The sequence below is a fragment of the Gymnogyps californianus genome, chromosome 1, assembly GCF_018139145.2.
Source record: "Gymnogyps californianus isolate 813 chromosome 1, ASM1813914v2, whole genome shotgun sequence".
Classification (NCBI taxonomy): domain Eukaryota; kingdom Metazoa; phylum Chordata; class Aves; order Accipitriformes; family Cathartidae; genus Gymnogyps; species Gymnogyps californianus.
In genome coordinates, this window is record NC_059471.1 from 175,082,708 (window position 1) to 175,106,536 (window position 23,829).

Consider the following 23,829-nt stretch of genomic DNA (forward strand, 5'->3'; position numbering starts at 1 on the left):
CTCCGTGAAAGCCGTAGCACGGCAAAACCATTTTTTTTTCTGGAGAGGCAGGAAGTGTGAACGACAGGAGAAGGTGCTGTGTGATGAGGGAACCAGGAAAAAGTAAGGAAAAGAGGCAGTAGATGAAAGATGGTGAGAAGAACTGGAGTTGTAAGTCACAAATTGGTTATCGTTTACTTTCAGATCACAGACGTGACCTCTAATGCTTACAAGCCATACATCTCGTCAACATACTCTGTAACAGTAATTCTCAGAACATCAGACCTATTGACATGGATATTGTGAAGACATATACTGTCATTAATGGTCATCTGTCTGGTGGAAACAAATGTTGCACCTTCTTGGAGAAAGAATCTTTTTTTTTTTTTTTTTTTACCTTAGAAAAGGCATTTTAAGTTCTCCTAGCATCAGGATAGGAATATAGATATTTTACAGCTCTCAATTCTCCACTCCTCAAATGTCAGTACAAACACAATCCTTATGCAAAACCCCTTTATTTTTCTTGCCCCATAAAATATTGTGGGAAAGCAGGGAATATCAGCATTGCTTTGCTACATCAAGAATCCTCGCTGACACTTCAGTCTCCTAATGGCTCCCAACCCTCATTCTGACAATGCTGAATGAGTAACAAACTGCTGTAATTCAACATCCTCACAATTTGGGTATAGTCTCATTAAGTTTGGAAATTGGACTGTAAGTACACTCCTCAACAACTATAAGCATGGACATAATTTATTTTAGTCCTATGTTGACATAAGTGTATTACAGCTTGCTTTACCTCTTACAAAAAACAAACCAAAGCAAAATCAACTTTGAAACAGAGAGGCATTATAGCATTTGCTAATCTATTAAAAGTGATCCATCTTAGCATACATGACTGATACAATGTATGCTCCTAGCACTTTGTAATTCCCCCTGATACCAGGGGAAAGATTAAAGAAGTCTGCCCAAACAGAGAACTATCAGTAGCATTGGAGGCGATCCTATGATTTTGTCTGCAAGGATTAAAGTACTGCTGGGGTCCAGCCACTGGAAAAGTCTTGAACCCTGTGATAGTCTGATGCTGACTTTCAGATGCTTCTCAGCACCAAAGCTGAAAGGCGGGAGGAATTAGCGAGGCATCACATCTGCTCCCTGCTCATTGCTACAGCACTCCAGTACACCCACCAAACAGCTGAACAACTCACTAAAGTTCATGGATGACCTAAACCCAGAAGAAAGCTAAACAACATCATCTGCCAGTATCCTGGATCCCTCTCAGGCACAGAAAGTGGCACCATGGTGGCCTGCTTCCCCCTGAGCCAGTAATGCTGGGGAACAGCAGTGGAGACATGCTGATGCAAGGGCTGCTGTACTTTGGAGGAAGCATAAAACCAACGTCCTCAGCTTTTGTGGTGATGAAAGATCCCCTGGGATTTTCCCAAAAGGATTGTAATGCCTTACAGCCCCATCTAACTCTCATTAAACTAAATGGAAAGAACCTCAATCACTTCTGTAGAAATTGGATGTTTGCAGGGTTGGCCCAAATCCCAAGTGAGGTAATTACATTCTTCCAATGGCTTCCACTGGAAAATTTCTGTCCCCCCCGTCCCAAATGATCTCAAAGTAGCACTCTACTGATCATTTAAACTAAACAACTGCCCTAAATGCTGTCTTTTTTTGACAACAATCATGAAAATGTGTGTTGTGATAATAAGCCATGTGACAAAAGAGGGTACAACTCTCAGCAAGCAGCCTACTAAAATGAAATGGAAGGTAAAAAAATTACACTGATATTTATGAAGGTCTGAAAAGAAATTCGCTACTACCACTATATGTATGTGTGGTACATGTCTCTCAAATTACATCACTAGTAGAGTTACAAACTTTTAAAATAACCATAGCTAAAGTAAAATTAATTTACTTTAAAATATGAATTAATGTAGCAGTTCATCAGGCAAATTGCAGCATGTATTAGAAATATAAGTGTTTACAGTCTTGATCCTCCAAACCACTTGTGTGTAACGAATTTAATTCAATGCACTATTCGGGAGCTTAAAGGTTAGTACACATTTAAATACTTTATGGGATTAAACCTTTTGAAATTCTAAAATCTGCTGTGTATCATTTCAGTACCCGAACTCAGCCTGCATACCCATGTCAAGTAAGAATGTACTTCTCTTGCCTTTTAGGTTATTTACAGGAGTGGTGCAGGTCAGTCAAGAAAAAGACTTGAAAACAAGAAAAAACTTGTTCACCAGTTTGCACTCATCCTGCACTGCAGGGTTCAGCTAGCGTTGCTATGCCATCAGGGATGTGGTATCACAAATTATTTTACCTAATGTGGACACAATTTAGGGGATTTGTTGTTTGTTTTTAAAGAGGATATATTTTCTGTTCCTTTTCTACCAGGAATTACCGGGATAAATATTCAGTTCAACAGAATAAAAATGCTTCTTGTCATTATCATTATAAAATTATAGCTAGTTTTCTTATTCTAGGTAGCAGTGAGAAGTAGTAGCGATGTTGGACAGATCCATGCACTTTGCAGAATCGAAGCCCAGTTGCCAGTAGCTTCCTAACAAAAATGAGCTGTTGCAAATCAAGGATGTTGCACAGTTTAAACACTTCAGTTAATGCATTAACTGAATACAAAAAAGGTTTTTGTAAATAGTTTTCCATTTTGTATTTTCCTACATACCTATATTTATATCAAGAAAAGCAGTGTGCGTAAGTATTTTTGTACCATACAATCACTGTTAAATAAATGCATGGCTGTTTCAGAATAGACAAGTCAATTTTCACATTTTTTCATGCTACGTTATCATCGTTAATGTTATGCCCTGAGTTAAGGTAACATTAAGCTTTCTTGTTTGTCCACTGGTCCTCTCCACCCTCCATACTATTTTCTGTCATCTTGGCCACCTCGCTGTCCTAGGACTTAAAACTCATCAATAAATATTTCATGAGGCAAGAGAGTTTAGAAATTGGTATTCTGGAACAGTTTCCTATAAAGTGATTACCATCACTGAGTTGTAATCTAAAATGCTATGCTAGACTGAAATTTATGAATAGTAAGCTTGCCTTATCTTCTTCTGTCCTCCTTCCCTTGCCCATGCTGCAAGTAAATCTGCACCCATGGCATACTACAAACAAGTAACTGACTGTGGGGCTGAGACCTGAAATGCTATATTCCAGCTTAGAGCACGCATTTGCTGAAAATTGGGTACTGAGGTCTTAGAAAGCATGATAAAATAGCTGGCTTTGGAGAAGTGAGGTTTGAAACCTAAAGAAGAAACAAGTCTGAATGTTGGATTAGCAAATATATTGCTTGTGCCAATTTTGTCATCTGAGTTCTGGCTGGGAGAAAAGTGTTAATAAATACATAAATGAAATAACACAGAAGGAAAACAGAAAATTCAATCAACTCTGGTAAGGAAGGACCATAAAAATATCTGTAAGAAAGGTATAAAAACTATTATCAGCATTGTTGACCACATGAAGAATGTATTGCCTCTCTCTAAACTGTTTCCAGTTACAAAAAAAAAAAAAAAAAAAATCTGATGCCTGTCCTAGGCCTGGAGGTTTCCCCTCCACTGGGGTACAGCCATATGGGGGATGGTTCTGACACAGCTCTAGGTGGACAAAGCTTCTCATGTGGAAATGACTTTCAATCCTATTGGCAGCTCACCAGCTTTAGGATACTCCTTCTCCCTTCCTCTTCAAGGAACTGCCAGCCCTACTCCACTGTGTCAAATGAATGGTTTGTGTGGCTGCTTCAAACTGACAACATGGGAGCTGCCAGCAAAGGCTGAGGAATATCACTCAGGCTGCAGCCTAAAATATCTGAGTTCCTGGTCTTCCTGAGACTAAAGGAAATCAAGGGATCAAGCTGGAAAACTAACTTGGATCTGCCTTTCCTGCAAGAACAGCTAGGAAAGACAGGCAGGATTCACGGGGTCATACTCTGTAGCCTAGTGTGGGACATTTGTTTAGGAGTAAGGAGCCCTAAATACCCAGTGTTATTTGCTTATTTTGTCCAATGGCATTTCACAGCAAAATCCATACGTTGTCCTTCAGGCAGGTCTCTGGTCCAGTGAGTTTCCTTGCTCTTCATCAGATTGTACATTGACAGAAGAGAGTGAAACAATCTCTCTCAAAGTGAGAGAAATCAGGTCTCTAAGTCCAGGGAAAGTGTTTTCAGGCTGTGAATCTGTCTGTTATAAGGGCCTAACCTAGGGCTCTTCCTAGATATCAAAGTCTGTGAAACCAGTACCATTTCAGACACACCTCCCTCCAGTTTTTCCTTCTGGATAAACCTGGGCCTCCTGTTTCTGTGTCGTTCTGAAGAGAACTAAGGCATTTAACTCAGATTTGTAAATTTGATTCCCAGAGCCTTGTTCCTAAAAGCTAAGTGTAGAAACCCTGAGCATTTCTGGAGCTCCTTTTTAGATGTGGGTTGAAATACCTTTCCCATCTGAAAGGACAAACCTCATCTTTCATTTTGGTGGCTCTCACTGCAGTAGGGAAACAGTGCCAGCTACAGTACTGAAACATGCCCCCAGATGATACAGGGGCTGTAAGCAAATTAGGGAGCTCTTGCTGAAGTTGATAATTAAGATTAGATTCAGATTCAGAAACCTGCACAGGAGTAGGCAGATGGCTTGCTCAGCTGCCAGCTGGAACTCAGCCTTCATGAGGCAGTCGTTCAAGCTCAGCAGCACAGCTTCCTTCTGTGGAGTCAGAGCAAAGTCTACCCATACCAAGATCCTTCTGAAGATTTGAGGCCACCTCCACAGCTCTTGCAAACTGGCTGCGTGTTCGGGAAGCAGTAGAGATTTTCAGATCTAGACCAGTTCAAGATCTTGCTTGAAATAGAAGCCAAGATTAAAAAGATAAAAGGAATGCAAGAAAGGATGCTGTGGACCTACAGCATTCCTGAAAGCTCCTGTTGGTGATCAGTGGCTTGGTATTTCACCCACCTTGGCAATCTGGCTTTGATGACCAGATATCTTAAACACTTCATATATCAATAAAGGAATTCTTGTCTCTTTAAAAAAGCTTAAATACTTTAAAAAACATGTATCAATCAAAATAAGGAGGATATTATATATTTATAATCCCTCAGGGAAGACTTTAGTTTGAATAATTCTCAGCAGCAAACTCACCCAGTGCTAAGCAGAACAGTTAACAATAACAACAAAGAATGACATTCTATTCTTCAGCTGTGCCAACTTACAACAGTGCCTCAGAATAACAGAGGCTTCATTATCTACTCTTGACTCTTATAAAAATGCAAGAGAATATCTTCTAGCTTGCCACAGTGCCTAGGCACAAGTAGCTGAGGTAAGGATGGAATATCAATCTTAACAGTAATTCCTATATTTTCATTGCCCATTTATACCATATCTTTTAAAAGCAAATCTATTAACCACAGTCCCAAGTGCTTTTTTTTCTTTTATGCAGTATGCTGCTGAGAATCAATCTTTAAATGTATTCTCAATTTTAAGTTCAGAACAATCGTTCCATGAGCTCTCATTTTCAGAGCAAGATTACAAACTGAATTATAACAGATAATGGGTAATTTCTGAAGACACTTCATCTGCAGGTAAGTTTGAAAAAGACTAGCAAAGATTGTGTTTATTTTATGCATGTAAACATAATTTTAGTGCACTTTCCCTCACACAAAGTAATGAAATTTTAAGATACCTTCCCAGTACTGAAAGGAAGCCAGCAACCATGTTCAGTTTTCTGCTTGTAAATTGAATTCTCTACTCAATTTATAAGGTACTGGCAGAACTTGACATATCTATAGTGCAATAAAATACCTACCAGAGTCGTTGTAACATATAAAATAATAATCACAGTGATGTGCTAGAGGAGACCCTTGGGGGTACTCTGGCACCCCTTGTTAAAACCCTCTCACCAAACCAAAGGTAGGTGCTCACCTCTGTTTCTGCTATAGATGAATTTAATCCCCATGGCTGTAAAAGTTAATCTGAATGGGGTTTTTTGTTTTCTTATATTTTGCTGAAATGTTCTCAGCATCATGTATTTTACAGGAGAACTTGCTTCTCCTTCCCCTTCTTTCAGATTATACAACTCAAAACCAACTGCTGTTTCTGAAAAAGATGTTTCAGACACATGTAATCAATAATGTATAATTCTGTTTGACACTGAGGTTACGCTCCCAGTGTGCTTCTGGCTCAGAGACAGTATTTCCTTTCAGACAGGACAGTGCATTCTCAAGGTGCTGCAGAAGAGGACATGGGTTTAGCATGCGACAAGCTCCCCCTGTGCTGGGGATGGTGGGTGCTGCAGCTGGTGCTCTGGTTCAAGTTGTAGGACTCTGCTCTTCTGATTTCTTCCTTTCCTCCTCGGCTTGTCCAAGGAGCCAAGATAATGGCTAGTGTAGGAATAGGGCCCTCCCTCAGACCTAAGTGCATCAGATGTGCAGGTTGAGCTTGCTTTGGTCGGAGGAGATGCGTAACCTCCTGGTAAGCATGTGTGCTTGCCGATGCTGGATCCAGCTACGGTCTGCAGCAGCACTTTTGGGTCACACTAGAGCAGCTCGTATTTCTAACAGCCCAAGGTTCCTAGCTCAGTCCTGTACGAGGATCAAACTGGCAGCTGTCATGTATCCAAAAATTTAAGTACAGGACATGTTAAGGGGAGCCTATCAGAAGGCATACGAAAATAACTCATGGATTGTAAAAATTTTCTTCATGACAGAATCAATCATTAAAATATCAACGGAGTGTAATTCAGTAGGATCTCAGACCACATGCTATTCCTAACAGACAAGGATTTTCATCCATGTTCTGCTTCATGAGTTTTTCACTTCCATTCTTCCATCCTTCAGTATCTATTTAGAAATTTTGGATTTAAAAGCTGTATTTTCAGGACTCCTAATTTCAAGCATTCAAAATATGCTGGACCCCTAAAAATAATGAAGGTTTTTTCATATTATGAGTTTATAAAACAACAACGTTGAATTGTTTTGCTTTGTCTCATGATTTTTGTGTCTTCTGAATGTGTGTGGGCAGTATTTTCAAGCTTTTCCCTACCAGCAGGTGATCTAGAAACTTTTATTTAATGAAAAAAAATAATGCTGAAGTTCTCATATAATCACTGAACTCTGGGACTGGGGGGTTCAGGGAGAAAACAAAGTAATCTGAGATTTGCATTTAAATTGCTATATTTAGAAATAATGATTTTCCCCCCTCTATTATTGTACTGTAATAGCTCTGTCTTGTACTTGTTCTGTGCTCTAAAATAAATCTTTATTTCTGAGTTCCCCTTTTTCTTCCCCAGTGTAAACCTGCATGTATTTGCTTGGCGTGAGCAACTGCCAATGATTTGATGATAGGAAGGGAAACAAGAAGACTTGAATTTATGCCTTCCCACTCCCTCCAGCACTGTTCTTCAGACTTCCCTGAACATCAAGAAACTTCTTTCTTTATTCTCTAAATCTCTCCTTACAAGTCCTCTTTGCCAGGATACCCAAATAGAGTTTGCCAATGTCAGACCGCTCCTAAGCTGAGATCACGTCTTATTCGATTGACAAATATGTGTGTACATCTATATATATGAACATACGTATACATAGTCCTCTTTTTCTGCAGGCAGGCCGCTATTACTTGCGTCATATTTAGGCAGGAAGGTCTCTGAGGTAGAGACTCCATTTTTTTCTGGCTAACCTAAGAGGATCTTAGGCAATGACTAACATTGGTATGTGGCATGGAAATATAAATAATAGCTATTGCTGAGAACTTTATTCTGATTTTATGGTATCTGTCTCTATTAATCCAGTTTTGAAATCTGAAAGCTTTCTATTATCAACATTTTGCTGCTGTTTTATGAACTTAGAAAAGACTGTGCCCTCTCCTCTCTGTGTCAGTGACACCTGTACTCCAGGAACCATTAGGAGAAGCAGTGAAATGAACAGCCTGAATTTATTTTCTGCAAATGATCAAGCTGGCAGCTCCATAAAAATTAAGTTTCAGAAAGACCCCATGCACAAAATCCTCAATTTTCTAATAATAGACAAAATTCAATAATATCTCCTTGATAATCTTGATGCCAAATAAGAATGAAAAATTAAGAAATGAACTTTACTGCCATTTAGAGAGGGTAATAAGAACTCTTAATACAACCTCAGCTGGTCAATCAAGAAAGGCAGAAGGGCAGAACAGCAGAGACCAGCAGGGAGAAAGAAATGATGAGGTGTGTCTAGGATGACTGCTGAATGCTGAAACTTTAACTTAAATGGCTAAACATATAAATCCAGAATTCTTTTATTTGCTAATTTACCCAAATATATCTACAACTCTGTACTTCAGCTTACTAAGCTATTATTTAGAATTAAATCAGACCTGAGTCTTACAGTTATTTTTACATTTTTATTAGTTTCCTCTACAGCCTCCAGTCCCATTTTGTTTTGACAGTTATTCACTAAGCCAAGGAGAGAGAAATAAACCTTTCTCTGAATATCTGCAAACAGAATGTGAAACAAGTCTGCACAGAACATCGGGTTTTAGCCTGAATCATCACACAGTTTTGAGCTCCTGGTTTGGGGGATTATCAGTCAGTTGTACACGATGAATCAAATTTAGGGGTTTTGAGCACCAGCTACTGAGGCCAAATGGAGCTGCAAGCCAGCCAAACATTTCAGAATCAGGTTGGTATAGAAATGTAACTTTTTATCCAATTACAATGTAAGACAGCAAAGAGCATTAGAAATATGCAATAACTTCCTATTAAAGAGGTAATGATAGTATCCTGGATTCAATGCATTCAGCTATTACAGCTATTCAAGATTATACCAGAAGCATTAACAGCATATCATTATTCAGTCAGATGTATGCTGGAATTTTATTGGATTTTTGCTGTTTTATTTACCTTGCTGGCAGAACGAGGTCTTCTGTTCATACAGGAATGTGTTCTTAGGAAACACATCAAGATCACTTCACTTTTACAAAGATGCTTATTAAGTAAACTAACGCTGATTGATGTTAAGTTTTATTTGTGTATGGTTAGTATCAGTATCTTGACATTTAAAGCCTCTGCCCAAAAGCTGTTGCTGTCTTGCATTCCCATAGTCTTGCTAGAACTCCCTTACTGTAAATGTATGGCAGATATTTTCCTAGCCTGTAGACAAAGGCCCAGATGGAAGAGCAGTGAGAAGGAAGAAGGAAAGAATCAATATATCTTACAAAGTCTTTTAATGCAATTTTGTTTTCAGAAGCGTGCCATTTTATCTGCTTTGCTTTACCCGCTTCTTCAGGTGTTGGAATTACTACATTTAAAATGCAAAGCGTAAAAGCAGAGATGGCGCCTTTTTTCTCCTTCTGGTAAACAGCTTAAAAATCCTGCAGATTAAAGATAAATTGGGACAGAAAGTATAAGAATCAATTAAGATAGAGTGACTTTTATACACAGTGCAGTTACGGAAAAACAACTGTACTGTGATTATGCAAATCAGCCACTCACAACAAAAATGCAGAGATTTACATAACGGAGAAAAAAATTCTTCACAGTTATGCCTCAGTAACCTTACAGGATTCTTGCACTTTAACTGTATGACTCATTGTAATGAAATGATCCCACTCGCTTTATCCAGAGTGAAATATATGTTAAGACATCACCATTCTGAATGATTTGTGTGCTTTTGGAAGCCTACACTCTCCTGCCACAAAATGTGGAGTATGTTCTACTTTAAAGAGATACAAATCAACGAAAAAAACAGAATTTCTGCTTGTATCAATCAAAATTTTAACTGCGTTTACATACTGCATCACTGCCTTTGAAATAAATGTATACTAATACAAATGGGCCCTCTCTTCTTCTTGGAACTTTTATTTCCTCATTCTATTAAATTCATCCATTTTTGACAAAATAAGACTTCTCTGGTGCATATATTACAGGAGAAAACATCAGTGTAATTTAAATTGCACAGACCCTTGTAGTTTTGCAAAGTGAAATCTTAATGGGAATCCTGGTATTTTTAGTTAGTTAAGTATGTCTAGACTATTTAACTTGTGACTTCTATGTATTCTACAAAACATATTATTTTAAAAAGATGACACTTCTATTATAAGCCACATGGAAGGAACAGTATTTATTCAGCTGGGTGTAGTTTGCTGTACCTTTATTTTTGTCATCATTTAATCCACTATTTGAATGTGTTTTTTTTATATAAGCATGACTTGATATTATGTAATTTCTATGAAAAACCAGAAAGAGGAGACTATATATAAATTAGCCCCTACTATGGCTCGGCTTTTTTATCACTCAAACAAGTTGATTGCAGGTGAGCTTTTTCACAATATGGGTACATTCTATCCTATTATACATCCACTAAATCATGATGGCTTATTTTCCATCTGCAGACATCTTAGGCAGAGGCAACTAAAACATTTAATTATTTCTCTCTTGCACATAGACAACAGAGCACTGAAAAAAAGAAAATCCTCTCCCAGTCACTACTGAGCTTTCAAAGCTTTCCCTGTCACATGGTGATGAACACGAGACCATTGGAAATTTTAAATGAGAAAGTACATGAAGTAGAAAACAGGCTTGTCACTGATCTGCAAAGATTAGAGAACTTGCTGACTATGGCATTCCTCTGCCATGTGTAAGACTTGGGGTCAGGTCTTCAGTTTGAATCTATCAGAGGAAAAAGCTGGTCCGTGGCCTTGCAAGTGTTCTTAGACCCAAGTACCTGTGCTGTCCCAATGGGGCCTGTTCACCATATTTATTCTCTCTCACACAGCAAGAAATTCCCAGAAAGACACTGTAAAAACGATTTGGTTGGAACAAATTTACATTCTGTTCTGTTTTAAGAGAGATTCTCAAAACATTTGCAACCAGCTTTAAGAGGTAAGGTCTGATGACTTTTCTACCACAACTATATCCTCAGCTTTGTAATAGGCTAACACCACCTCGCTGACAACTCCCTACTGACATAAACCGAACAAATAGTAAGGAAATGCTATAATCTTCCAATAGGGAAATGAGGTCTCCTCTCCCGTGCTCCCCCATTATTTTGGATACAGCCTACTTAAACTTATTTGGTGATCTGTTTGTGTTAGTTTATAAATGAGAAACACATATAGACTTGTCAATTACAGTCCATTCATGTAAGATTTGTTATTGGGGAAAATGGGGAAAACAAAAGTTATTTGCGATATAATATGCTCCAACATGTCAATTGGCATAGGATTTGTGACTACCCCAGGTTTATTTCTCCACTCCACCACAAAATTACTGCATGATCTTGGATAAGAGTCCAGATTTCTAAAATGGGGGCAATAGGTTCTGGTCTCACTATCAGCATAAGGTACCATATTTTATAGATATTTGTCCTGGTTTCGGCTGGGATGGAGTTAATTTTCTTCTTAGTAGCTGGTACAGTGCTGTGTTTTGGATTTAGGGTGAGAATAATGTTGATAATGTTTCAGTTGTTGCTAAGTAGCGCTTATCTTAAGCCAAGGACTTTTCAGTTTCCCATGCTCTGCCAGCAAGCAGGTGTGCAAGAAGCTGGGAGGGAGCAGAGCCGGGGCAGCTGACCTGAACTAGCCAAAGGGATATTCCATACCATAGAACATCATGCTCAGTATATAAACAGGGGGGAGTTGGCTGGAAGGGGCGATCGCTGCTGAGGCATTGGTCAGCGGGTGGTGAGCAATTGCATCGTGCATCACTGTTTTTTTTTTTCCTTTTTTTTCCCCCCTCTTTTTTTTGTTATATTCCTTTTCATTACTATTATTATTATATTTCATTATTATTATTGTTAGTATTATATTTTACTTTAGTTATTAAACCATTCTTATCTCAACCCACATGTTTTACCTTCTTTCCCGATTCTCCTCCCCATCCCAATGGGAGCAGGGGGGGGAGCGAGGGAGCGGCTGCACGGTGTTTAGCTGCTGGCTGGGGTTAAACCACAACAATCCTATAATGTATTTCATAATAAATAAGACTTGTCTTATGGCCTAGTACACTTTTCTCAGTAAGCATTTTCATCATGTAATAGCAGGTTCTTTTTTTTTTTCCCATGAACAGAAAAAAAAAGAAAAGTTTTATTCAGTCCAATCTGGAAACAGTCTCCAGATTGGACTTTGCACTTGTTTTCATTGTTGTTTTAAAAAAGTATGCAGCAGTGCATTCGAAGTTCTTCTCTATCTACGGACCTTTTCCTAGACCTACCAATTACAGAGTTCCTCATATTGGAAACCATTCATGCCTTTGCTATGTTAAAATCAAAGTTTAAAAATAAAAGATTATCTACATAAAAGTGTCATCTACCTCATTTACATAGCATGGTGAGATAAAAATTAAAAGATAAATGTTTCAGATGCTGACTGTTTCTCCCTCAATGTCCTGTCTTTTCTCTTTTTCCTCTTCTTTTTTCTTCTTGTAGTTTTGTTTTTTCCCGTGATATCATCAGGCAATTTCATTTCAGTATGGTCTGCACTGGACTGTGCAGATTACCAAACTAATGACATACGGACTTCTTACCACCGTAACACCTCTATTCTTGCAAGTGAGAATTTCAAGTGACAGAGCAAAGCTGTTTGCTATCAATTTTGCAAAAACCGCATCTGCCAGATTGCCAAGATCCATTTCAGAGATAAAAAATCGATTAATATTCTAATTTGTTATCTGTCTTTATCAGTCACACAACATTTCTTTACACTAATGATAACCTTCTAAAAATGAAAACTCTTACATATGTTAAAATGCTTCCCTGAAAATATTTTACATTTACTTATTCTTCTTTAGTAAAAATTATTAAAGATTGAATGACTCTCTAATGCCTGCTGTTAAAACACATATACACACACAGCCTTCACCTTCATGTCTACAAAAGTGCCAAAATGATCTGCTTGTATCATTAGGTAATTTTTCTGTCAGTAACAAAATAGATTTTTTCTTTACTATACGAAACGACATTGACAATGTTGAATTAGTTGTACATTTAATACCAGCGTATGCATACTAAAACATACCAAACAGGTTCAAGAACCCTATTATTATCATCAACAACAGCAAAAAGCTAATGCTTTTTTTTTTTTTTTACAAATGTGAACAAATTGAGGCCTTAACTTTGAATCAATACTTTCTAGCACAGACCAAAAGAACCCTGCTGACTTTAAACCTATTGACTTCACAGAAATATACATTGGTACTTTTAAAGTATTCTACATAGGTACAGGAACTTGCGCAAACAACGTTCAATGGCTGAACTAACAGAATTACTGAATGGGAAAAGCATGGCTATCTTCATACATTACTGATGTATTAGAGCTATTTCCTTGTTAGAAAGCATTTCCCCACATTTTCTACATTTTCTAATCCCCAAAGATACACAGTTTCCTTATTTTCTCAATATTCGTGAGTTCTGGCCAAATTTTGCTTTAAGGTACTGTGCCCACACACATTTGTCACAAACGTGAAACCCTAAGTGTTACTGCTAGGAAATATTTTGCTTATTGGTCCCAGGGCCACTGTGAAGTTCTGCCATTCTAGTTTTGATGATTCAGCAATAATTCATCAGTAAAAATTATCAAGACAATCTGACATGTCAAGAATAGACTCAAATCACATACGAATTCGACCCTATTTTTTCTGCTCCAATTAATTTTGAGAAGCTTACTAAATCAGGTTTATCTTCTGATTTTTCTAGTTTTGACTAGAAAACATTTAGTATGCTGTCTAAATAAATGACAAAGAGGAAAATGTCAAGTTAAATCTAATCTGCCAACAGAAGCTTTGTAATCAATCAAGTTTTACTTACGTGGAATTTTGTTCAGTTCATTCATGAACTTCTCTCTCAACTTAGAAAATGCATCTTCTTTTTCTCCCCCTCCTCCGGGACTGGCTGGCTCGGTGGCATTACTTGGAGGGGCTGCTGCTACTGTGGTAGCTGGCGGTGCTGCCAGGGCCTCATGATGACTTTCACTCACCATTTTAACCCCTGGGTAAGCTGTTGGAATAAAGAAACACAACAAAAACCCAAAAGATAATGTTTAAATCATTGAAATGGATCTCTCATCAATAAAAGACTAAATAGGCAGAATATCACCTGGTGCTCATGCTTACTGGGTAAAAATGACTGCATCAGCATATTGCTTCATGTTCTTCATAAAATATTTATTAGACAAGAGAGAAAAGTCTTTTGCAGGGTTAATTTCAGCCAGAATCATTTTCTTGCTCAGAGTTCTTCTCCAACGGTGTTACATTTTGAACTGCTGAATTTGAAACCTCAAAATTCCAGTAAAACTCTCATGCAGATTTACATTGTGCTCTTCAATTTTGAACGTATAAGCAAATTGGGTAATAACTGCTCCCTATGTGCAAATTTCACAGCGTACTTATGGAATTATTTTTCTATGAGTTAGAGAGGTGTGGATCATAGCCAAAGTTTCTATATAAAATAAATGAAGTGATAAGGATATAATAAAAACACTTCAAGATTTCCTGTCAAAGTCATAACCTATTGTTTCCTATTTAAGCAAGTTGTATATTAAACAGAAATTGATTTGCATCCATTTTTATCTTCACTTATTGAAGGCAATTTTCCTTCCAGTTATTTCATGTGACATTTGCTACTGACAATATTCTCTTAAATTATTCAGATGTCTCACTTGCGTATTCATGAAGTTACGACATCTGTAGGGTATCCAAATGCAGCCATATTGAAATATCTGAGAGGCTGTCACAAACATAATCCCACATCATCATATTTTTAATTACATGTTGTTTAACAGGCATTTTGCAAAACCTTTACTTGAGCGTACATTACAAAGCAAAGAATTTTGGGCCAGTGGGGTGAAGGTGAGATGACATGCACAAAGCAATTTCAATATCGCAAGAAGGTTGGCTGAGATGTTTATATTGGTTTTGAACACACTGTTCTGCTTTTCTGCTGCATCCTAAATATCACTGATCTGAATAATCGTTCTGTTTTTCTTCAGCAAACCAGAGGGAGAAAGGGGTTGAGAGATAACAAACATTCATTATTGCTCTGAGTGTACAATTGCTCTCAGCCCCAAAAGACATTTGGCCTTTGACCTTTTGCTGAGAAATTTAAACATCACCATAGGAAAAAAAGGCAACACAGCAAAATTAAAGGGGCATAGGAGCATCTGACTGCATGCGAATCATGAGCTTTCCTGCCTTACGTGACTGTTTTCATGGATGTTGCTGAGAGTGCTCAAATCACTAAATCAAGATGAGAATTGGCTTTTCGTCCTTCAACTTTACTTCTACAAGCCCGCAGTCATGAAGACCTGCAGGCGCAGACCTGACTGCAGGCAGAATGAACCTTTTGAAATCACCCTCACCATTCTTGTCATTAAACAGGGGTTTGCACACAAGTGTAGTCTGGAATAGAAGCCATTCTCCAACACTGTCATCTGATGAAAAAAGATTTTAACTAAATAGGGGGTTGGCCTTGTTCTGAAGAAACAATTTGGTGGATATTTTGCAGCAATTTTATTCATGCAGCACTGAATGAAGCGGTATTCCCTGCCTGCCCATTGCTTCTGCCTTTGCCCTCACAGTCTCTAGACTAATATAAAATGATGTTGATGTTGACACAAAATATGTATATGATACAGCTCCATAAATATTTCATAAGCATGCAGTCTTATCTATTTGCCTGTAACAAGACGGGAGCAGTTCACTATCTAAAGCAGACCAAAGTCGATGGAAAGATTCCAGTTAATATCCATGAACTTTGGCTCAAGTCTGATGTCTGCGAAGATTTCCCCACGTGCCTCCCAAAATAACAATCGGGAAAAACATGTAGTGCATAATTTGGGTAGTATGAAATAATGTGCCAGCTATTCCAGACTAGAAGACTTTTTCCATATGCTCTCATGAATGCCAAATACTATGAAGCAAAACATGCAGAGCCATCAGCTGTAAACATTAGTGCTGTTTTATATTACAGCATTTTGTCAATGAATGTCAGTTAAATCAGAAGAAAAGTTGTATGATGTATCATAATTAAATCAAAATTAAATTGCTTAATTATAATATATTGCTTAATTATTTCAGGCCTGGCAGTTGACTATTTTATTTTGTAATGGAAGACACAATTTGCAGTGATGACTTTCAGCTAATTAAAAATTAAGGCAAATGTAATTTATTTGCTTCCAGTTTTGGAGCTATATTTTGAAAATATATTAGGAGAACAAATTTGAAGCGTTACACTTTCATTTACTTAAAAGAAGGGAAAAATAACAAAACAGAATATTCCTCTGAACTCCAGGAACAATCCTCGGTAGAGTCCTAGTGCAGTTAGAGGTCACTACATCTAATGAGGCATGCACAAATGCTTTGAGACTTGCTACAGAGCCTTCGACCTTTACACGCCAATGACACTGTCTTGGTATTTTAAATAGGTATGAAGGGTCTGAAAAAGAATCTTGTCTCAGAAAAAGCTTTCTGCAGTAAAGAATTTTCTGAAGAGCACATGTCCACTTGCTTATAGAGATAACTTCTCATGGCTTCTATTGTAATGCTGCAGCTTTCCACAATAATGGTATAAACACTGTGGTATTATTAGAGACTGCAGAGTACTGAATAATTAGATTTAAATTGGCCTTTTACAAAAAAAGGAGTGTCATGATTTAACCCCAGCCAGCAACTAAGCACCACGTAGCCACTCATGCACTCCTCCCCTGCTCCCAGTGGGATGGGGAGGAGAATAAAAAAAAAGAAGTAAAACTCGTGGCTTGAGATAAGAATGGTTTAATAACCAAAGTAAAACAAAATATGATACTAACAATATAATAATAATAATATAATAATAATAATAATAATAATAGTAATGAAAAGGAATATAACAAAAAAGAAAAAAGAAAACAGAAAAAAAGAGAAATAAAACCCAAGAAAAGACAACCTATGTACAATGTAATTGCTCACCACCCGCTGACTGATGCCCCAGCAGCGATCTGCTCCTCCTGGCAAACTCCCCCCTGTTTATATACTGAGCATAATGTTCTATGGTATGGAATACCCCTTTGGCTAGTTCGGGTGCTCCCTCCCAGCTTCTTGCACACCTGCTTGCTGGCAGAGCATGGGAAACTGAAAAATCCTTAACTTAAGATAAACACTACTTAGCAACAACTAAAACATCAGCGTGTTATCAACATCATTCTCACACTAAATCCAAAACACACTGTACCAGCTACGAAGAAGAAAATGAACTCATCACTGCCGAAACCAGGACAATATCCACCCCTTATTCTACACCATTTATGTCATGCCCAGATTCCACACTTTCCGATACATTTCCAATTAATCACCACCCCTTTTTCTGTCTTTTAATATATAAATACAGATATCATTCCCACGGTCTATGGGCCATCTCTATCAAATGTCTGTTGAGTTCATTCAGTTCATGACTTTGGGCTCCATCTGTTATAACAGTCTGTCTGGGCAGGAGGGATGGTGCAAAGTCTGTTCCGTCGGCAGAACAGGATCGGGCTTTGGTGCGGTGCAGTGGGCGGGTGACATTGGGCGCAGCAGGAGGATGGTGTGTGGTGTCGGACTGTTGCATGCTGAAGTCAGTCCTGGTTCCATCACTACTGCACTTCCCTCAGTTTTGTCAAAGTTCATTCTTCATTAATCTAAGTGATTCTGACTGTAATACCATTAACGTAGCATATAACAATTATAATAATGATGACATACAGTGGCAAGATTATATAGCAATCAACATCATACAATTTAATCTATTGGCTGTTCTCACCTAAAATCAAATCCCCTTGAGGCACACATCAGACTTCCCCATCCTTCTGCATCACCCACCATGTGCACCCAGGTCCTTGAGCAAAAGCAGTCCCACGAATGGGTTTGCCTTTGCCTGAGGCAGGAGTAACCCAGACTGTTTTCCTAGCATATTTTTTATGTGCACTACAGGGACTTTATCCCCTTCTACAGTACGTAAAAGTTCTGATTGAGCAGGGCCAGCTCAATGACAGATCCTCTAGTGCTGACTAACCAGGTGACCTTTGCTAGATGTGTATCCCAATGTTTGAAGGTCCCACCACCCATTGTTCTCAATGCAGTCTTTAACAATCCATTGTATCGCTCGATTTTCCCGGAGGCTGGTGCATGATAGGGGATGTGATACACCCACTCAATGCCGTGCTCTTTGGCCCAGGTGTCTATGAGATTGTTCCAGAAATGAGTCCCGTTGTCTGACTCAATTCTTTCTGGGGTTCCGTGCCGCCATAAGATTTGCTTCTCAAGGCCCAGGATAGTGTTCCGGGTGGTGGCATGGGATATGTTTCCAGCCAGCTGGTGGTTGCTTCCACCATTGTAAGCACACGGCGCTTGCCTTGGTGGGTTTGTGGGAGTGTGATATAGTCAATCTGCCAGGCCTCCCCATATTTGTATTTCAGCCATCGTCCTCCATACCAAAGAGGCTTTAACCGCTTGGCTTGCTGGATTGCAGCGCATGTTTCACATTCATGGATAACCTGTGCGATAGTGTCCATGGTCAGGTCCACCCCTCGATCACGAGCCCATCTATATGTTGCATCTCTTCCCTGATGGCCTGAGGTGTCATGGGCCCACTGAGCCAGAAATAATTCACCTTTATGCTGCCAATCTAGAGCTACCTGAGCCACTTCAATCCTAGCAGCCTTGTCTGCCTGTTGATTGTTTTGATGTTCTTCAGTGGCCCGACTCTTAGGTACGTGGGCATCTACATGACGTACTTTCACAACCAGGTTCTCTAGCCGGGCAGCAATATCTTGCCACTATGCGGCAGCCCAGATGGGTTTACCTCTGTGCCGCCAGTTACTCAGCTTCCATTGCTGCAACCACCCCCACAGAGCATTTGCCACCACCCATGTGTCAGTAGAGAGATAAAGTATTGGCCATTTTTCTCGTTCAGCAATGTCTAAAGCCAGCCGGATGGCTTTCACCTCTGCAAACTGACTCGATTCACCTTCTCCTTCTGCAGTTTCTGCAACTTGTCGCATAGGACTCCATACAGCCGCCTTCCACCTTTGATGCTTTCCTACAATGCGACAGGACCCATCAGTGAACAGGGCATATTGCCTCTCATGTTCTGGCAGTTTATTATACAGTGGGGCCTCTTCAGCATGCATTACTTCCTCCTCTGGCGATATTCCAACATCTTTGCCTTCTGGCCAGTCCATGATCACTTCCAAAATTCTTGGGCGATTGGGGTTTCCTATTTGACTTCATTGTGTGATCAGTGCAACCCACTTACTCCACGTGGCATCAGTTGCATGATGTGTAGAAGGGACCTTCCCTTTGAACATCCAGCCCAGCACCGGCAGTCGGGGTGCTAATAGGAGCTGTGGTTCAGTACCAACCACTTCCGAGGCAGCTCGAACTCCTTCATACGCTGCCAGTATCTCTTTTTCAGTTGGATTATAGTGGGCCTCAGATCCTCGATATCCCAGACTCCAAAACCCTAGGGGTCGACCTCAGGTCTCCCCTGGTGCTTTCTGCCAGAGACTCCAGGTAGGGCCATTCTCCCTGGCTGTGGTATAGAGCACATTTTTAACATCTTGTCCTGCCCAGCCTGGCCCAAGAGCTACCACATGAACAATCTCTCGTTTATTTTGTTCAAAGGCTTGAATCCAGAGATGATGATTTGAACCCTTGAGGAGATCAGGAGTTTAGAGCCTTACTGTTCCCTATGCAATAAAAACTCTAACAAAAATGAGTATCAGCTCAAACTTCTACATAATTTCTACATAATTTCCTGTGAAAATGAAGCATCTGAGTAATATCCAAATGCACTCTGGAGATTCATAACAAGTAAGAGATTTCCTTATGGAGGTACAAAGTATTGGCTGACTGCTCTAGTATGCTGGTATGGATCCTGATGGTGAGAGTCCCGTTGGAAAGTTGCTCTTAAGAGAGCAGTAAAGGAGCAACTAGTCTTAAGAGAGGAGTAAAGAAAAGGAGTAAGACTTCAGACATGGATGATTACAGAGCATGGAGTAAACTCTGGAAATCAGAGCTGAAAGAATGTGTTCCAAGGGCAACAGCCTCTCTTTGCAAACATTCTGGCATAACCAAATTAAGATATGGACAGCCTGGGGGGACTAATCCCATGGGAAATTTTTACTTGTTTTAAATTGTTTTTGAAAAATAAACTGAATAGTCAGAAAATTGATGAGAATGCTGTGGGATGTTCACAGTGATTCACATGAAAGGGGGATTTTCAGGATTTGGAATGAGAGCAAAATTCAGAGTAGTGTATCATCTTCTGGCAAATCATGGGGAGATTTGTGATAGACTTACCAAAAAAAAAAAAAAAGCCCCCCAAAAAAGCCCAAAGGGCAGCAAAGCAAATTTGTATGGTTTCTATGTGGTTAAATTACAGCAGGTATACCATAGCAGCTGCTAAAGGACTTAGCGAATACTTAATCTCATGGAAATAAAATTGGTGACATTCCTTGTGTATGGTGGATTTCAGACAATTTGATTTTGCACATTCCTCCTCTCATCTGCTGAATACAAACTGGGTGGAGTGAGACAGTGAATAGGTCAGACATCCCATGCTGACCAAATCATTCCCTCCCAATGAGAAATTTTCTGGAAAGTGTCCTTTTACCTTGCTGCCTCTCAAATTTTTCTGCCATACTAAAAATTAAAATTAATGAAATTATTCAAACCATACAAATATAGTGTTACTATAAGTAATTGTATAACTTTTCAGAAGTAATTGTCAACATTCTTTCAATGTTTAATGCTGTAACTGTAGTAGAGCTGGTCATTGTACCTCAATAAGCCTGCAAAGTTGTAAATTGGGATCTATATTGTTAAATGGTATTTCCTGGACAGCTTATCTTTTCAGCATCCTAAACATGTTCACCTCAGCAGTTACATCCAGCTTGGAATGTAATCACAAAACTTATCCAAGAAAGAAAAAAAATCACAAGGTAACATCAGTTGTGCTCCTCTGTCATTTTTGTTTACAGCTCCTGTGCACTGAAAGAGAAAGAAACTATTAGCTTTCAGTGCTGATATGTCCAGGGTAAGTATGCAGTGTTACCAGAGAAAGGTTTGACGCCACATTGAAAATTTACCCTATTCCATTAGACTGTTTTTGATGAAATTAATTCATGATTAAGAAGATGGGAACATTACCAGAATGTCTAAAGATATCTACAATAAACGATCTCTTCCTAGATTTAAGTATTCTAGGATGTTAATAATACATTTTTTACTCATTCATCTTTCTATTAATGAAATATGCTATCTTTCTAGCTTCAGCAATGGACATTTATTTTAAAAGACAAGCTCAGAAAAGATACTTTCTTGGCTTTTTATAAAGATGGGTCTGTAACTACACTTTCAGAAGAATGGAAGGTCACGGTAAAGATGTCATATCAAAACAGCCTTTTCACCACTCCCTCAAAGACTTACAATGCAATCCAGATTGAGTACTGCTTTAGAGAAGGTACATGAAAGGCCCAAACTTTCATGGGGAAAAAAGTTCTGAGGAAGAACCTTGGTGGGGGAATTCAGGTGTCGTGTCTGTGCTGCTACCGATGCACAAGAAATGTCCCAGCAAAGCCCCACAGAACCACCCCTGCACCTCTTTCAGTGGAGGAGAGACATTTCTCCTGCTGCTATATGTGAAACATCAACTGACGCTTTCTAGATCCTAGCTGTACATTAGCTCTTTAAAACTGTTTTCCAATGCTTGCTAATAATACCACATCAATAGTTTCATTGGCTTGACTGAACGAACAAGATAAAGCACCTAAATCTCTCCCCAAAAGGCCACAGCTACTTTATTGCTCAGTTTTAGAAATGTCTATGCCAGTGCGTCCTGCCAAAGGAGTATCACTGCTCTTGGAGCAGGATGGAGGAACATGGTGTTGCAGATAGGAAGAGGACCAAGAGGTGGTGAGTCAGTAGGGATGAGGACCCCACATACATGGAGGGGGGCACGTCTGAGCCCATGTTTAAGCAAGTGTTGGGGTAGGACAGCAGTCACATACAAAGTCAGGCAGAAGTGCTTCAACTCCAAGGTAACAGAGAGGAGGAGAGCTTGGCAGAAATATTTTTTGACAGTTAGTCAAAACTGTTAGTTTTGGGAGCCAACAGCTAGTTAGACTGAGTTATCTACAGCACAGTCCTGGACCAGGCAACAAATCTTCCCATTATTAGACATAAGCTCAGTATCAGTCTCCAGAATTTGCTTAACATAGGAACAAATATTTTTAGAAAAACAACTGAAAGACACTAACTTGATGGCCAAATCCAAACTCATCGTCATGAGAAAATGAAATCTTGTAAGATTTCCAGTCTAATATTCACACTGAAAACCTATTATCTGAGTTATATCCAAATAATATCCAAATCTTTGTGTACTCTTCTTAACCTATTTCACTTTTTTAATTCACTGTATATCTAATAAATGTAGAATACATGTAGAATAAGCATAGAATAGTTCACAGTTCTCTGTCACGATAAACACATTTTATTTAATTGAAATCATTACAAAGTATGATTTCATCTCTAAGCATGTTTCAAAGCTAACCATATAATGTCACAGAAAATGATCTGCCCACTGGCAGCAAACCATCTGAGTATTTTGGGAGGGATATGGACACTGTGAACATTGGAGAAAGACAAATTCCTTAATACATGGCACAATCTACACGTTTATCTTTCAGCTTCCTGGTCACTCATTATTAAATATGGCAGAACTGTTCAACATAGAAGGCTCTGAAACATCTTACACTGCAGAGTCTGTGCAAGAGAAACTTTGGCTTGCATTTTCAGAAAGAACCTCAGTCTGATATGTAATCTATGAACAGCTAATCACTGTGTATTTTGCAGTACCAAGCTAGTAAGTCAAGAGTGGTGAGTCCCTTGCATTGATTCACTACATAAATGCCTGTTTCCCCAACCATGTTCTGAAACTCTTATTTTCCCCTAAGTATACAATATTTCCTAATCATGTATTTCTTTTGATTTCTAGAGGTAATGGGGCTAGAGACAGCCCTGTCTCTCTGGATGTTGACATTGTTGTCATGTTTCAGCAGCGTTGAGGTTACCACACCTGTCAAAGCCACTTCAAAATGACTGAGGTCCTTGATAATAGCTAGTTATGCATAGGAATAAGGGAAAGAAAGAAACTACAGTAATTTCCTTCCACATGATCATTCTGTCATCTTTCACGCTTGCATCTTGTTTCCTGAAGCTGTAATCTGCATTTCTACTCCCCTGATATTTACTTCCAGACTTCCTTTATACAGCAGTGTAAGACAAAAGAATTCATATAAAAATTAGTGTTCAACTGCATTTAAGCATGAAATTCTAATACAGTCCACAGAGAATTCTTGCTGTTCCAAAATCATTTTAGAGTAATCCAACAAATAATGAAGCCCTTTATATCAATAAATTCCTTGTTGTGTACATTGCATAAAATCAATTTATATTCACATATTTGGCTCCTGTCCAATCAATGGCTCTAATAAAGCCTATAAACTAGTAAAGTGCCATAAAGATTAACTGTGACATGGTAAAATTCATAAGGAACAATACAACAGAAATTGTAAAGTAATACAGAGAAACACTATTAATATTCTTGTTTTGGTATCTGTAGGTCATAGCTCTAAAGTCACTATCTCCCCTTTGAATTTTCCTTCTATTGAGATTTCCTATGTGTCCCAATTTCTGCACTCTGTAACCACGGGGTTAGTAAAATTAATTAGGAACAAGCAGGATGGTATGTGCACTAAGGAACCAAATATGGGGAGCTGAGATGTGCAATTCAGTGCTACCTCACAGATTAGTTAAATCTTGGACTTAGGTTGTGAAATAATT

At 38.8% G+C, this 23,829-nt stretch overlaps 1 protein-coding gene across 1 annotated transcript in view; it reads right to left on the minus strand.

Annotated features, from left to right (window-relative positions):
• Positions 1–23,829, minus strand: part of SYT1 (synaptotagmin 1) — a 375,273-nt gene that overhangs the window by 127,715 nt on the left and 223,729 nt on the right. The window contains exon 4 of the mRNA XM_050892070.1: positions 13,781–13,969. Coding sequence (XP_050748027.1) covers positions 13,781–13,952 — 172 coding nt within the window. The 5' untranslated portion in view covers positions 13,953–13,969. The remainder of the gene's footprint in view (positions 1–13,780; positions 13,970–23,829) is intronic.